Source organism: Euphorbia lathyris, chromosome 1 (assembly GCF_963576675.1).
Source record: "Euphorbia lathyris chromosome 1, ddEupLath1.1, whole genome shotgun sequence".
Classification (NCBI taxonomy): Eukaryota; Viridiplantae; Streptophyta; class Magnoliopsida; order Malpighiales; family Euphorbiaceae; genus Euphorbia; species Euphorbia lathyris.
Window position 1 is genome coordinate 46,974,660 of NC_088910.1, and position 16,584 is coordinate 46,991,243.

General features: G+C 35.1%; 2 protein-coding genes across 3 annotated transcripts; one reads left to right on the forward strand and one right to left on the reverse strand.

Annotated features, from left to right (window-relative positions):
• Positions 1-1,330: 1,330 nt before the first annotated feature.
• Positions 1,331-11,873, forward strand: LOC136231111 (alpha-N-acetylglucosaminidase-like). Its single transcript, XM_066020395.1, has 19 exons — positions 1,331-1,740; positions 1,855-1,931; positions 2,093-2,304; positions 2,441-2,562; positions 3,369-3,454; positions 3,744-3,838; positions 4,188-4,269; positions 4,728-4,834; positions 4,937-4,967; positions 5,071-5,188; positions 5,304-5,351; positions 6,038-6,147; positions 7,000-7,102; positions 8,182-8,280; positions 9,309-9,419; positions 10,229-10,461; positions 10,590-10,827; positions 10,919-10,997; positions 11,095-11,873. Exons 1-19 carry the CDS (start codon positions 1,522-1,524, stop codon positions 11,355-11,357), a joined length of 2,433 nt encoding a protein of 810 aa, XP_065876467.1. The 5' UTR covers positions 1,331-1,521; the 3' UTR covers positions 11,358-11,873.
• A 224-nt stretch (positions 11,874-12,097) lies between these two features.
• LOC136231120 (dynamin-related protein 4C-like) lies at positions 12,098-15,793 on the reverse strand. Of its 2 annotated transcripts, XM_066020413.1 has the most exons (2): positions 15,588-15,793; positions 12,098-14,991 (listed from the first exon to the last, which is right to left on the reverse strand). In XM_066020413.1, the coding sequence occupies exon 2, from the start codon at positions 14,749-14,751 to the stop codon at positions 13,024-13,026; it is 1,728 nt and encodes a 575-aa protein (XP_065876485.1). In that variant the 5' UTR covers positions 14,752-14,991; positions 15,588-15,793; the 3' UTR covers positions 12,098-13,023. The 2 variants fall into 2 exon arrangements, with proteins under 2 accessions (XP_065876485.1, XP_065876476.1); XM_066020404.1 differs by lacking the exon at positions 15,588-15,793 and having other exon boundaries at positions 12,098-15,570.
• Between the last annotated feature and the right edge of the window lie 791 nt (positions 15,794-16,584).

Below are 16,584 nucleotides of genomic sequence, written 5' to 3' on the forward strand. Positions count from 1 at the left end.
ACTAAAAATAAGAAAAATGTGAAAATGTTTATAAATTTTTAGAAATTAGCATTCAACTAATAGAAAATTAAATATGTCTACTATTTTCACGTTAGGCAATTTTAATGTTTTAGCCAACACACTAAAACGATGATGTTTTAACGCACTTGAAGCTAAAAAAAATTGCCCTGACGGACTGTACTTCGAAAAATTACCTCCAACTGCACGGCTAATTTTAACCTCCCCAAATCTAAATTCATGGTTCCGCCACTACTTACCATATAATAAAATCTTCCTATAATTTGTTTTTATATATCCTTCGCTATACAACAAATAAATGACAAAGTGCAAATAGTTGATTTTGCTTGTAAATATTAGGTTTAAAATTCAATTAGATTCTTAATTTAGCTTCAAAATTAATTATGTCTTTAATTTTTTTTTAAATCATCAATTGAACTTTTAACATATTCTTCAATTAGCTCATTAACTTTTTAAATTATTAATTAGATTCTTAACGTATGCTAAAATCGTCAATTAAACCCCTCACATGGTTAAAATAGAATTTTAGTTCAATTTTTTATATATATATTTTCAGTTTAGTTGTGACCATTATTTTATGATATTTTCAATTTTAATTATTTGTTCAGTTATTTTATATTTTTAGTTCGATTTTTATCATTATTTTATAGTATTTGTAAAAAAATCAGCTAAACCTAATAGAAATTAATACCCCCTTCATTCTCAAATAAATGTCGTTTTAGATAATTGTTTTTGTTTTTTTTAAGCATCGTTTTCGTTTTTCAATAAAATTTAGTATAATTTTTTAGTCTAATCATTTAAATTTTATCTTAGATTTATGTGTTTTTAAGCTTTCAAAGTTTCTTCTCCAATCATTGTAAGAGAGAATTTGAAAGGGTTATTTAAGAATGGAGGGAGTATTATATATATAATATTAATTTTGGTTTAGTTTGATAAAAAAAGATTTAATAAAGTCCAATCGATAATCAAATCCTTAAATATTATAAATTATTAATTTAAACAACAACCAAAAAAAAAAATTATTAATTTAAACTACACTTAAAATATAAAATAACCTAACCAAGTTTTATATCAATTATAAGAGGGATTCAGTTGATAATTTTATTATATTTTAGATACCTAATTGGCAATTTTAGAAGATTAGCCATCCAATTGACTTTTAAGGTATAAATTGAGGACTTAATTGATCATTTTTAAAAAGTTAAGACCTAGTTGATTTTCAAAGTACATTTCAGGGACCCTATTGAACTTTAAGCTTAAATATTAATTTGACTTTGTTCTAAAGTACAAGAAAAAAGAAAAGAAAAAAAAAAGCATTTAGTTCATCTCTCTCCCGCCGGCCGTCAAATTTTTGTCGGATACTCTGGGAACAGAATCTCCATCGCTCACCACCTTCTTCCATAATGCTACCCTTCTTCTCTATCTCTTTTGTTCCGTTCTTCCCTTCTTCTTTATCTAGGGTTTGTCTATCTCTTCACTATTCCTTTTCGTTTTTCTCTAACTATGGACTCTTTGCTTCCCGCCATTTCTATTCTTCTCTTCTTTTCTTTACTCGCATCCGTTTACCCGTCCACCATCGGCGTCGATTACGTGTCCAAACTCCTCGAAATTCAAGAAAGGGAACGAGCCCCTCCTTCTGTCCAGGTTCTGGCTGCTCGTGGTGTTCTTCAAAGGCTGCTTCCTTCTCATTCTTCGGCTTTCGACTTTCGAATTGTCTCTAAGGTCTAATATTTCTGGCCATTCGAAATTTTATTTTACTGTTTTCATTAAATTGATTTGGCTTAACAGAATTTGAATTAATGACAATTGTGATCGTTTTATTCATTCATTTATTAGGAGAAATGTGGCGGGATGTCTTGCTTTATGATTAAAAACCATCCTTCTTTTAATACCCCGGGAGCTCCAGAAATTCTGTATGCTCTCTTCTCCTCTTGTTTTCACTCTGCTTGTAATTGCTTTTATGGAAGCGTTTTTCTCTATACTGGAGATAGATGGAAGGCTAAAATTGTTTAATTGTTTGAAAGGCGGAAACAATTATGAACTGTGCAATTTATTTTGGGGGGTATTTTATCAGAATTTCTGGTGTCACTGGAGTTGAACTGCTGTCCGGTCTGCATTGGTATTTGAAGAATTGGTGTGGTTCACATATATCTTGGGACAAAACTGGTGGTGCTCAACTGAATTCAATACCTAAACAAGGCTCTCTTCCCCGTGTTCAAGAAGCTGGTGTCTTTGTTCAGAGACCCATTCCTTGGAGTTATTACCAGAATGCTGTTACATCTAGTTGTAAGTTTCTACCCTATCAGTTCTTTCTGTTTTCTTATTAACAATTAGATCAATAGTTTTGCCAGTGACTTTGAACTTTGACATGTAGTCTGTTAAATATTTTGATTCATTTAATAAAAGTGTACTTTGGAAACAGACACTTTTGCATGGTGGGGCTGGAAAAGATGGGAAAAAGAAATTGATTGGATGGCTCTTCAAGGTATCAACTTGCCATTAGCATTTACTGGACAAGAGGCAATTTGGCAAAAAGTTTTCGAGGTGCCTTTTATCTTTTCGATCTTCATATTCTTCAGTTTTGGTGTTAAAGTTTTTGAAATTCCACTCTCACAAAATTTGGTTATTACAACTTTGTTATTGAGAAAACGGGTTACTATATACATTGCTTCTCTTGTGTTCTATGATATTGGCTTTGCAAGAAAAGATTTGTTCAAATGACTGTTACTTCAGGGAAATGAGATGATGCCATCGAGATGCAGTTCACTGGCTGATTTATCTTAACCTGATTGATAGGGGAAAGTTAGGGTAATTTTTAATCAATTAGCTGATGGGAAAAAAACAATGTTATCTTGGTTACACTTACTATACAATCATTTTTCGTATCAGTTTTATATTGCTCAAAATCTAGTCTAACTTTGTTCATCTCATTACAAAATCCTGTTCTTTTAATTTTAAATTTCAAATCCTGTCCTCATTAGGTGAAAAATTTTATATTGCAGCACAGGGTGCTTGGTGCACTGAAATAACTAGAAGCTGCATAGTTTCGGGAAATATCATATTGACATTGTTAGTTTTTTATTAGTTTTATTCCGGCATTGCTTTTTCTTGATAAGGTAAAATATATTAATTGATTGTGATGCTTACCTAGATGACATTTTTTTTATACTATAAAAGCCATGATAACTCTGTACTGTGGTTATTTGATTGACATTTCTTTGTATATACATTATCTCATTATAGCATCTTGTGTACAATGGTTGATCCTACAATTTATTATAATTGCTTAATTGCCTTATAGTAGGATCTTCTGATTTGTGTTTCTAATAATCTGCCATTCACATTACCAGAAATATAATATAAGCAAGGTAGATTTGGATGATTTCTTTGGAGGCCCTGCATTTCTCGCATGGTCACGTATGGGAAATTTGCATAGGTAATTTTTTAGATCTTTCTTTATGCATAAGAGCCTCATTTGGACTAGCAGATTTTAGGTATGGGAAGTATTACCTTTTGTACGAGGCCCAAGGCCTAGTCAACCTTTGTAGTTAACTTTTGTACTTGTTTTGGAATTTACTATTTCTCAAGTTAAACCATCTCTGGGTAATTTAATGTCAAAGTTAGTTTCTTGTATATGGTGCTTTGTGCAACAAATCTCTTCTCTTGGACATTACTTTAATCGTATCCAGAAGCAGAAGCTCTTAACATGACAATTACTTTTATAGATGGGGTGGACCACTGCCACAAAGTTGGTTTGATGATCAACTGATGCTGCAAAAGAAAATTCTTAACAGAATGTGTGAACTTGGAATGAATCCAGGTATTAGTTTCAGATAACATTCACTCTTGAGGGATACTTAGTTTGGGTTGGTGGTACATCATTTGAATTTATTTATTTTTCGCTCTTAGAACCTCTGTTCACTGTTGGGGCTGGTAACTGCTGCTTCTATAGCATTCTCTGATTTTGGCTGTTAACGCAGATTTAATGACTGAAACATCTGAAATTTGCATTAAAGAAATTTTAATGGTCTCTTATCAAAATATATTTGAAGTAGTATTTTTGTCACTGATACTCAAAAAAATTTGCCAAAAGATTCAAGGATGTATTCCTTTTGGTTAATTTTATTCTTTGGGAATGATACTTATAACGCTATGAAACTATATTTCAGTCCTCCCTGCATTTTCTGGAAATGTTCCTTCAGCATTAAGAAATATATTTCCATCAGCAAAGATAGCGCGGCTAGGAAATTGGTAAGCATTTACCTAACTAATTTGAAAAATCAAACTTCTGGTTAAATGCAACAACTTATCCTTTAAAAAAAATTGATGTGGCTATCCTAAAAATTAATTTGAGGAGGACCTTAGAGTGTTAGTAATAAGAAATGCAGCAGAAATTGGGCACACTTTTTTCTTTTTAATTTTATTGGCCTCATCAATTTAGGTGAGCTTGTGAAATCTTGTTGTGTGCATTGCAAATAATTTACGTTCTCAGACCTGCTTTCAATTGGAAAACAAGAAAACTCTACTCTGCATCCAATTAATTATAAACCAAATCATAGCTTTAAACTGCAATAGGTGGATTTATTTGCTTACCAAATCTATCATTTGAGATTATTGATTTCTTAGTTGATCTGATGTGTTTCAACTTTCATGTGTAACTTTCAATAATCAAGTCTTTTTTAATTTATATGTTTTAAATATTACTTCAGGTTCTCAGTTAAAAGTGACCGTCAATGGTGCTGCACTTATCTCCTTGATGCAACTGATCCATTATTCATTGAGATTGGGAGAGCATTTATCGAGCAACAACTGATAGGTATTTTATAAGGGATCCCTATTAAAGTTCAAAGTTATCTTCCTCCATGCTAAACAAATTTGAAAGGATTCTGAAGTTTTGTTGAATTATGATTGGAGTCAGAATATGGAAGCACTGGCCACATATACAATTGGTAATCCAGAATTGCTTACAATTTGATAAACCATCATTTTTGTTTTATTTCATTTTTCAAATGCAGTTCTTCGTTCTGATATTTTTTTTTTTAAAATTTGCAGTGACACTTTCGATGAGAATACTCCACCTATTGATGATCCAGAGTACATCTCCTCATTGGGTGCAGCAATTTTCAAGGGATTGCAGAGTGGCGACAATGATGCTGTCTGGTTGATGCAGGTGACAGGAAATAATTATTTTACCATTAAATCATGTAGTTATCTTCTAAATTTCTTTTTGATTTATATGAACTTATTCGGCTCTGGTATTCATTTTATGTATCTTTTTTCTGCAGGGGTGGCTGTTCTCATATGATCCTTTTTGGAGACCTCCACAAATGAAGGTCATATTTGTTTCTTGAATATATTTTGTTTTTTTTTTATTATTTCTTGCTATCCTAGGTATTCATACATATACCATAAATGTAACAGTTGTATCCTTTATAGTTTACCTGCAAAATACATAAATTGGGGAGAAGAAGAAAGATATAAAGATAATGATAATTCCTAATGATATATTTCATAATGAATATGAGTTGATTATGTGAAAATATGATGCAAAAATCTTTAATTTGTATTGGTGCTTAAAGCGTGTTAAGGAAAAGTGTTCCTTTTGCATTCTTAAATGCTCTTATCTCATTGCTTGACCAATGAAAATTGAATCTTATGATCATCTCTTTCTGTTCTTCAATGATTTCTTGCAAAACTGAACTGCAATTTTATCATAGACTTTTGAAGCAGGAAGCACCCTAAGTGCTAGCTACAATGAGACAATAACTTTTCCTTGAGATGTGGAAGAGACATGAGTTGCTACTTGCTAACTTTCCATGCAGTGAAAATCATATCTTTTATGATCCATACATGTTAAATATTTGTGGTTTCCTTGCTGGAAGTTCTTTTATTCTTCAGCAGTAAATTGTTTCCCAGTATAATTTCTTTCTTAATCAATCATGTTTAGTGTGGTCCAATTGATATCTGGAAATGGTTTATAAGCATTGACAATTTGACAGTAAAATGTGCCATTTTGCAGGCACTCCTGCATTCTGTTCCTTTGGGGAGGTTAGTAGTCCTTGATCTGTTTGCAGAAGTCAAGCCCATATGGAAGACATCAGATCAGTTTTATGGCATCCCTTACATCTGGTAGGCCATTACCTTCTTATGTTTTTGCTTTATTTTTCCAGTTTATGATATTGATGAGTTTTGTCCGTAACTACTTGTTGGGTGATAAAAAAGTGACCATGAAATTGATACTTTTTGAAGTTAAACATCTTCCAGCATAAACAGTCAAATTGAAGGTTCCTTGATGCTGCAAAATATGCTCTTATTATCATCTTCGTTTGCACAATTGATTTTTAGTGCATATGAGAACAGAGGTCCACGGGTTCGAGTCTTAGGAGCGGCCTCTTGCCAAATAAATTGGCAGGGGAAGGCTTGCCCCCTGTACACCCTTGTGGTGGGACCTCTCCCCGGACCCTCGCTCAGCAGGGACGTGTAGTGCACCGGGCCGCCCTTTATGAGAACAGAGGCATTAGTAGGCCGAGTCTGAACCAGAATGATAAATTGAGAATGGAAACCTTTTATTTTCTTCCTTTTATATTGTAAATGTATGTGCTAGCATAAAACTAGAATAGCGAAGTGTTTACGAGCATAGAACTCTATTAATTACCAATTTCTTGCTGACTGCTTAAATCTGGCAGTAAGGCCTCTCTTCTTGTTATTAAGCTTCTCAAGAACTATTGAAAAGTTTTCTCGGTTTTCCTCATCACTGCACGTGTATATGTTAAGTCTTGGAGTGGGAATTATGTCCATTTTTAGAAGTAAATCAGCTTATTAGGTTGATTGCCAATTACCATTGTGATTTAACAGATGAATAACTCAGATTATATGTGTCTCTGTGTGTACTTTCTAACCAATAAAATTCTTTATAGTTATGTTTCTTTCTTTTCCCTATTATACTCTTTTGCTTTTTTAACCTGATGATTTGCTTTACAGGTGTATGCTACACAACTTTGCAGGAAATGTAGAGATGTATGGGGTTTTAGATTCAGTAGCTTCTGGACCAGTTGAAGCTCGGACAAGTGAAAACTCCACAATGGTAAGCTTAGTGTCACGGGGCTAGATTTTCAACCCGTGCCACACTTAGACGCTTGCTATCAAAGTCGTCTAAGTAAGCCCATTGAGTTGTGGAAGTGTGATACTTACGCACTTAGGAGGTTTTAGAGAGGTTTGGGAGAACAATGATTTGTATTGATTAGCTAAAAAGCTTTACAAAGGTTAAGGATGCTATGCACATTTCATTGTGCTGTCCGTGGCATCAGTCTTGTATCGTGCTCTATCCAAATTGAACTGATTTTAAAATGTGTTCTAATTCCATTGCTCTCCATGCTATATGACACTGCTAAGCTATGGTTCAAAATTTGAGACTAATGCCACCAGGTCTTCAGACGCAAAATTATGCTTATGTACCTTAAGTTACATCTTTCCATACAACAACAACAAAGCCTTAGTCCCGAAATGATTCGGGGTCGGCTAACATGAACTATCATATAAAACCGTGAAATGGTAAATTAAATGGTAAATTAAAATTCAAGCAAAGATGCGGGTTCAACTCATGAAAATTAATGGTAAAAGAGATGGCGAGGCTGAACATGTGAACTGATGTTTTCTATGCAAATTTGTTTACTTGATACTGCTGATTTTTATTTGCAATTTTCGTTATTATGTTGCTCTATGTAAATCTTAAGATCCAGTCACTTTTTTTGAATGATGCAGCTGAGAGTAAAGGTATTATGAATATGCAGTATTTACATTACTAATAATACTTAGAGTGAAATTTCTCTCTATATATGTATGTCCCCTTGAGGGCGAGCCTTGGCGCAACGGTAAAACGTTGTTGCCGTGTGACCAGAGGTCACGGGTTCGAGTCTTAGGAGCGGCCTCTTGCCAATTAAATTGGCAAGGGAAGGCTTGCCCCCAATACACCCTTGTGGTGGGACCCCTCCCCGGACCCTCGCTCAGCGGGGACGCGTAATGCGACCGGGCCGCCCTTTTTTTTTTTTTTTTTTTTATATGTATGTCCCTTCATATATTTGGCTATTAGTACTTGTCACTGTTATTAATTATTTGGTATTTCATTTAATCTATTTCTTGTTGTATGTGGTTCCTTCTCTGAAGGTTGGTGTAGGAATGTCAATGGAAGGTATTGAACAGAACCCTGTTGTGTATGATCTAATGTCTGAAATGGCATTTCAACATGCAAAAGTTGATGTCAAGGTAATCCTAATGCCTTAGGTTTTTTTTTTCTTTTTTGAAGAAGTGCAAAAGAGGGCGAGCCTTGGCGCAACGGTAAAAACGTTGTTGCCGTGTGACCAGAGGTCACGGGTTCGAGTCTTAGGAGCGGCCTCTTGCCAATTAAATTGGCAAGGGAAGGCTTGCCCCCAATACACCCTTGTGGTGGGACCCCTCCCCGGACCCTCGCTCAGCGGGGACGCGTAATGCGACCGGGCCGCCCTTTTTTTTTTTTTTTTTGAAGAAGTGCAAAAGAAAAGATGCACCAGCTGTTTTCTTCATTTTTAAATGAATGATTGTGGTTTATGTCGTTTGTAAATCAAGGAAAATCTACCTCGCCACGTTTATATTTATTGACGTGGCAAGTGTATTTTGATATTTTTGCTCATTTTCTCATTCATGTTTTAAAACATTGTAATATTATATGTCACTTCTAAACTTTCACCTTCAACTGTGAGTAGTAAATAGGGCCAAAAAACCATTGCCACATCAAGTAAAATTAATGCAGTTAGTGAATTTTCCTTGATTTCTTAATGGAAAAAATCACAATCTTAACTTAAGAAAGAAAATTCCTTAATTTGGAATTGATTTAAACAACAGGTGCCCCCCTTATTTTTTCTGTTTAAAACGGCAATATTTATCCGTGTACGCTTCCGTGACCAGAAGAGCTATCCGTTATCCAGCTTTGACAAGTGTATTTAATGTCAATAATTGGCCTGAAAATGAATTACATTTGTTTGATTTCAATAGTTACTTGAATCTCATTGTAGTTCCAAATTACATCCGCACCTGGTTAGCATTTTTGCAACTGTTTAATCATTTGTACAACAATCTGAACTTTCTGAAAACTATGAATTTTGAGTATATTCTGAAAATACCCTTTTGCAGGCTTCTTTTCCTTTCTCCTTTTTTTCCCTTTTATATATTTTGGTAATTCCAGTAAATGTGGGTTATAATGAAGAGTCTTTCAGAAGGTCACACTTGAAATTGGATCTAATTGTTCATTCTTTTAGGCATGGATTGATCTGTACTCAACAAGGCGTTACGGTAAATCAGTTCCTTTAATAAAAGATGCCTGGAGGATACTATATCAGACAGTTTACAATTGCACTGATGGTGCCTATGTAAGTGCCTCGAATTATTGCTTTATTTTATAAAGTAGATTTGGACATATTTTTTATGGCAAAAACTGAAATTTGTTACCGTATTTGACACATGTCATTTTGATCCTATAGTACAATTTGGTTCATTTTTTACTCTTGTGCTCATTTTTTTTTCTTTTCGAAATTTGGCTCTTGAAGGACGATGCTGCTTGAAATGTGGTTACATGTGCCATTAAAAGGCAAAATGGTCAAATTATATCCTGCAATTGTATAATGGCCCATGTAACATGCCAAAACTGAAGTTTGTGAGCTAAATATGCCAAAATTGAAGTGTAGGGGTGAAGATGACTAAATGTGCTAAGTAGAGGGGACAACTTTTTTACTTACTCCTATTTTTAGTTATTCTGCATTCATTGCATTTTATTTCTTTTCACACAAATGTGCATAAGCTGGACTTTGTAAATCTATTCCGTAACATTGTCCTATATTAGGAGGAGTTGGTATTCAAAGATTTCATCCTCTCCAGCTGCAATGTAGAAGTCTTTTTGTATCTATTTTATTCTTCTAATCTGTGTCTTGTTTTTAAATTCTAAAAATTCTAAGGATATTTTTTTGTACATATTTTTATATAAAGTAAATTGATTATGATTAACCTCTATTTGGGATGCAACACTGACGTGAATTAAGCCTATTTGTTTCGTCTCGTAACCTCTGATTAGATGCCTTTATGTACAGTCAGTCTATTTTGAGTGTTGCACTTAGCTGTGAAAACGCCTAATATATTAATGTTTTCTAAGTTCATATATGATATAGCCTTCAATCATACACAGGACAAAAACAGGGATGTAATTGTGGCATTCCCCGATATTGATCCATTCGTTATATCAGTACGGCATGAAAGACATCACCACAATGGCAAACCAGTATCAAGGAGGGCAGTCCTGAAAGAAGTTTCTGATTCATACGAGCATCCTCATCTGTGGTATTCAACTTCCGAAGTTGTAGGTGCATTAGAAATTTTCATTGCAAGTGGGGATGAATTATCAGGAAGCAGCACATTCAGGTTAGCAATTTGGAGTTCTACAAACTCCGCTAGAGAGTTTTAGTAATTCATGTAAACCCCAAATTATTACCCGTTCATTTGTTTTTCTGAAGTGTTCCTTTCTAATTTCAACTTCTTTTTCTCCTCAGCTATGACTTGATTGACCTGACGAGGCAGGCTTTGGCAAAATATGCAAATGAGCTGTTCTTGGAAGTCATAGAATCTTACAAGTTAAATGATATGAATGGAGTTGTTAGCCAAAGTCAGAAGTTTTTGGATCTTGTTGACGAAATGGACACACTCCTAGCATGCCATGAAGGATTCCTTCTAGGGCCTTGGTTAGAAAGTGCCAAGCAACTTGCTCGAGATGAATATCAGAAAAGACAAGTTTAGCGCCTCCCCCAAATTGTTTAACTCAAATCTGCAACATAAAGAGTATTTGTGCTTTGTATTCTGATTCGTGCGTTCTTGAATGCAGTTTGAATGGAATGCAAGGACTCAAATAACAATGTGGTTTGACAACACAGAGGATGAAGCAAGTCTTCTTCGTGACTACGGTAAGGGGAAAATCAAGTGTTAATTTCATGATAAACCGTATCAGAATGAATATAGTTGCATGCCTGCATTTGATAACTTTTGTTCCTATGGCTGTAGGGAACAAGTACTGGAGCGGACTCCTAAGGGATTACTATGGACCAAGAGCAGCTATATATTTCAAACACTTAATAAAGAGTTTGCAGAATGGGAAAGGTTTCGCATTGAAAGAATGGAGGCGAGAGTGGATAGAGCTCACAAATGATTGGCAGAGAAGTCGAAACATGTTCCAGGTGGAGAGCAATGGAAATGCTCTCATGGTATCACGTCGGCTATATCACAAGTACTTGCAAAGCAGCGCCGGTGCATATGATTCTAAATAGTCAGGCCTTCCTTAAGAAATTTGGCAAGAAGTTAGATGTTGCTTTCATTACAAAGTCTATGGAAATATTTTATTAAGATGCCACTGGATGGCCTTTTTTCTTACCTAATCCTTTATTGTAAAATAAAAGACATTGTCAAGATGAACTAACCACGCAGGAACAAAGGAAAAGGATCAAATTGTCTTGTCTAACTGCAACTAATACTTTCTTTTCACTTTTTCTTCTACTATTCAAAAAGTATTCTGCTTAGACAATCTAGATAGAGAAAATTAGTAATGGGGAGTCGAGGACCGTCGCCAGTTGTTCCCTTTTTAGCAGTGGGAATCCTAGGATTAATCATCTATGGTCCTCTGTTGATGTCTTTTACGGTTCTTCCTCTAATAATGTTGCTTGTTGTTGTGCACTTGATTTTTTCTTTATGTCCTACATTTGGAACCTCTTATTCTAAAATACAACAAACTCATACCCCTAGTTATGATGCTGGTGAATATGGTCTGGGAACATTGATTCTTGTTCTGCTCTTCTTTGTACTGTATAATATCTGGTGAAAGTATGAAAAGTCTCATGTTCCTTTAACTGAAAGATTTCTCAGTTGTCTTTTTTTTTTTTTTTTTTTTTTTTGTGTGTGTTTTTTTTATACATAAAGAAAAAGGCATTTGCAGTGATTACCAAATTCATGTTATTAAAAATATCATTATTTCCATAGTTGAGTTGTTATAAACTAATGATCAGTACTGATATTTAGATTAAAGATTCAAACAAGAAAGACATTAGCAGCAGCAGAGTGGAACCATCTCTAGTCTTCAATCACTGTTGAGAGTCACCTTGTCCATACATTCTGATAAAACCTACTTGCAATCCCCCAAACCCTCAACGTTAATGCTTGCTTTTGCTCCCGCTTTGAATTTCATTCGTTAAAAGATGATGTAAAATGAGCTTATTGCAGGCATCTACATATTCAGGACTACAAGTGCAATCTGTCATCTTCTCTTTTATACCCAACTGGTAAAGTGCTCTTTCATCTATTCTATTATGCTATGCCCTGCTCTTGTTGTCAAGCTCTGAAGTTGCTGATAGTTCTGTCATATCATAATAACTTCAACATAGTGACATACTTTTTCCACAAAGGCTACAGGAATTACAGAAATCGTTTCAACTTTCTTCCACAAGATAGCTTGAAAAATGGAGTGACAAAGGAAATTTGGCAATTGAATGAACACCCTTGGATTCCTCCAAAACCTGGATTGACAGTAGCTGATAAAACATTCAAGATAGTACTCTCATCTGGATTTATATACTCCATTATGATTTCTGTAACCTGCTCATAGATGTTTTCAGGTTGTCCATGAACTGGAACTACTTTTGAACATCCCCAGGCTAATTGTTCCAGCATTCTCAAACATCTTTACTTCGGAAATGACAATTATACAGTCAATATTTGCAGCAATGTTTTAATGTTCACGTCATTTTTCCATTGACAATAATACAAATAACTAGTTGTCTGGTCTGGTTTCCCTATATGCTTGACAACAAGCCAGTGTAGTTGGGTTTGATCACTGAAGGAAGTGATTACTGGTGCACGATTTTTTCAATGAGAAATAGTGATGGAGGAGACTGAAGATGTTGTATTAGATTCATAAAAGAAAATAGAACAAGAAAATCAAAACTAGACCACGAAAATCAAAACAAGAACGCTGCTCACTGTTATCTTGTCCATACATTCTGACAAAACATCCTTTGAATCCCTTAGCAACTTAATGCTTTCTTTCAGATTTTCTCGCTTTCTAGCAACACAGGGGGATTCAGCTAATATTTTTTCAACTCGTCCTTTATGAGTAACCATCAGTTCCTTAAATATCTCTTTCTCAAATTCCTTGTTCACAACATTTTCCAGACTGTACCTAAGATGAAGAGCCATAGAATCAACCATCCTTCTCAATACAATTCCCCAGTATGCAATCATTCGCATTTTCAGATCAAAAGCTTGATTCAAATCATGATGATGATTTCGAAGGTGATTAACGTTAATCGCCCCCAAACCCTCAATGTTAATGCTTGTCCGGTCCCCCTTTAGAACTCCATCCATGAAAATCTGTTGCTGTGAAATGAGCATACGGTAGGCATCCACAAATTCAGGACTACAAGTGTAATCTGCCAACTTCTCTTTTTCGACAAGTTCCATAACCCAACTGCTAAACTGTTCTCTCATCTTTTCTACTATGATATGCCCTGCTCTTGTGGTCAAGCTCTGAAGTTGCTGATAGTTCTGTGAGTGCTGCTTCACAACACATATCATGGCAACTTCAATGTAATGCCATACTTTTTCCACAAAGGTTACAGGAATTATCGAAATCGCTTCAACTTTCTTCCGCAAGATTACTTGAAAAGCTGAGTGAGGAAGGAAATTTGGCAATCGAATACCCTTAGATTCTTCCAAAACCTGAATCTCTTCGAGTAAAAAATCCTTCAGAGGATCATTCTGAGAGCTACTTACAAGCTCATCAAAGAATTGATTGAGCATTTCAACCAATCTAGAAACACAGTGCATGTTCTTATCATCTGGGTACTCTTCATATTCTCCCCTTATAAGGATTTTCCTCATAGACTCTTTTGCTGACCCAATAATGCCCATGAAACTAGACATAAGCTCATAAGGGGAGATTGCAGTCTGAGGCATCTTATTCAGGTCTAAGATATATGCATTAAGCTTCTCATCAATCTTTCTAACAATCCTTGGCAAGCATCTGGTTATGATAATAGCTTGGATAATTGAAAGCTTTTGAGCCAGAACTAGAATACCCACCATTGATTTATCAATCCTGGATAAAAGAGGATGAGTATCAAACAACAAAGCTTCTTCCTTTCGTGCTCCTTCGTAAGATTCATCACCAATTCGATTCCTTACACAGACATAGCCAAGGCCTATATTCACATCATCAGCAGTAACCTTCTCAAGAAGTCCTTCTGGTGCCCTGTCAGCTTTTGTTACCACAGCAAGAGTCCTTGCACCAGTCCTGTCAACTTTCTGCGACATTCTGATTGATTCGCAAGTCGCGAAATCAACAGTAGCTGATAAAACATTCAAAATAATACTCTCCTCTGGCTTTATGTACTCCATTATAATTTCTGTAACCTGCTCATAGATGTTTTCAGGTTGTCCATGAACGGGAACTCTAGTGATTCCAGGAAGATCAACCATTGTAAGATCAGGTACTCCTTGTTTCTTCACAACCAAAGTCAATGGATTGTTTGAGATGCCCTTTCCATTGCCTGCAATCTCATCAGTAGCAAGATTAATGGCTTCAGCCACTCCAGCTTCATCACTCGTAATTGTTTTTCCCTTGAACTCCAGATAAAGCTCAGGCTCAGGGGCTGGATGGTGTTGCAGCCTCATTATAAGGGGAACACGGGTGCAAATTCCCTGACCTCGCGGAAGGCTGATGCCTGCAAGTGATTCAAGAACACTAGATTTGCCTGAAGATTGATCACCAACAACAACAATGGTGGGAAGCTGTATGCCCTCTTTGGTAACCTTAAGGAGTCTAAGCTTGTCAACTGCATCAAGCAGCGGTCGGATACAATCATTGTAGGAAGTGAATATCGGTACGTCGTTGTCAAGTTCTGCATGCTTCCTCTTACCCATTTACACAAGGAAATAGTAAAGGAGACAGAGAGAATTATTAGATTGAATCAAAAAGTAGTGGATGGAAATTAGAAGGGTTGAAATTTATAGGAGTTTCACAATTTCTTGAAAACATGCATGGACGATTAGTCTTTCTGCATTATGAAACAGCAAAATGACACTTGATATTTGGGGGTAGATACAGTGAAGACCCGTTTTTTTTAACAATAACTAGGTTACTATCTCTTCGGTTTCTTTTCAGTGTCTGATATAATTCTATCATGATTCGATGTTCAATATTCAAAATGCATCTCCCCTCGCCAATTTTTATATAAATTGTCAACAAAATTACCTATTTCTTAGCCAATTTTATAATTCCATCATGATTCAATGTTGAATACTTCAAATTCTTCATGTGATTATGAATAGACAGAGAAAGAATGAAATACACATCCATCTAATCTACAATCGAATTTCTAAAGACAAATTCCAAAAAGTTTGCAACACCGGGTTCTTAAATTCCAATATATTGATTAACAATTAGTCAAGCAAAAAGACAATCATCGTGGTATTGCTCAATGTAATACTAAAAATTCCAAAAGAATTACCAGCTGCAGCAATGAAACTAGCCGTGATCACTGTCAAATGGCATCGTATCCGTACATTCTGACATTGGACTCCTTGGACACCTAGGCTGATTTTGTAGAAATTAATTTCTATAGCTCATGTCACTTTCCAGCCTCAATTCATAACCTTATGTGGTATGGGTTTGGTATTAAGATGAAGAATGCAGGATTTGAACTTAGCATCCAAAATGGAAGATTGAGCTTAGCATTAAAATGAATATCATCAGTATAAGCATGATACGGAATTTAACATGAATTTTATATGTTTTTTACACCTCTGGCTCAAGGTTAAATCGTCGGGTCACATCCTGACCCTGTTTTTATTAAAAAAAAAAAAAAAACAAAATGGAAAACCGAAAAATCAAACCAAAACCGAGATGAAAAATAAGTTTAACTGAAACCGTTGGACTAGTATACGGTTTTTAATTTTAAAAATAGTAATGATTATAGGTTCGGTATTCCAAAATTCGCAGTTAGAGCATCTCCAATAGAGGTGTCTAAAAGAGTGTTAAAACTTACTAAAATATAGTATTTTATTGTCTCTTTCATCCACATCATTTTTGGCAACTTTTACTTAAAAAGTGCTCCAATAGAGGTTGCTTGAAAAGTTGCCACTATAATCCCACAAATTATTATTTTATTATAAATAAAATGTTCCAGATTTTATTATTTCTAGGAAAGGGACCACTTTTATATTAAAAAATAATTAAACAAGGTTGTCAAGAGGTTGCCAAAAATCGGCAACTTTCCTTGGCACCCACAATCACTCCAATAGTGGGCACCCTTTAAAAGTTGCCAAACCTGATGCCACATCAGCTGGCACTCTTTTGGGCACCCTCTATTGGAGATGCTCTTAGCCGACACCAACCAAATGTCAATTAAAACATAAAAATATATTTATTTATGTTTATATATATAACTAGAAAGATACCTTGATTCGCTTCGGGAAAGAAATAACGTGTTAATTTTTATTAAATTG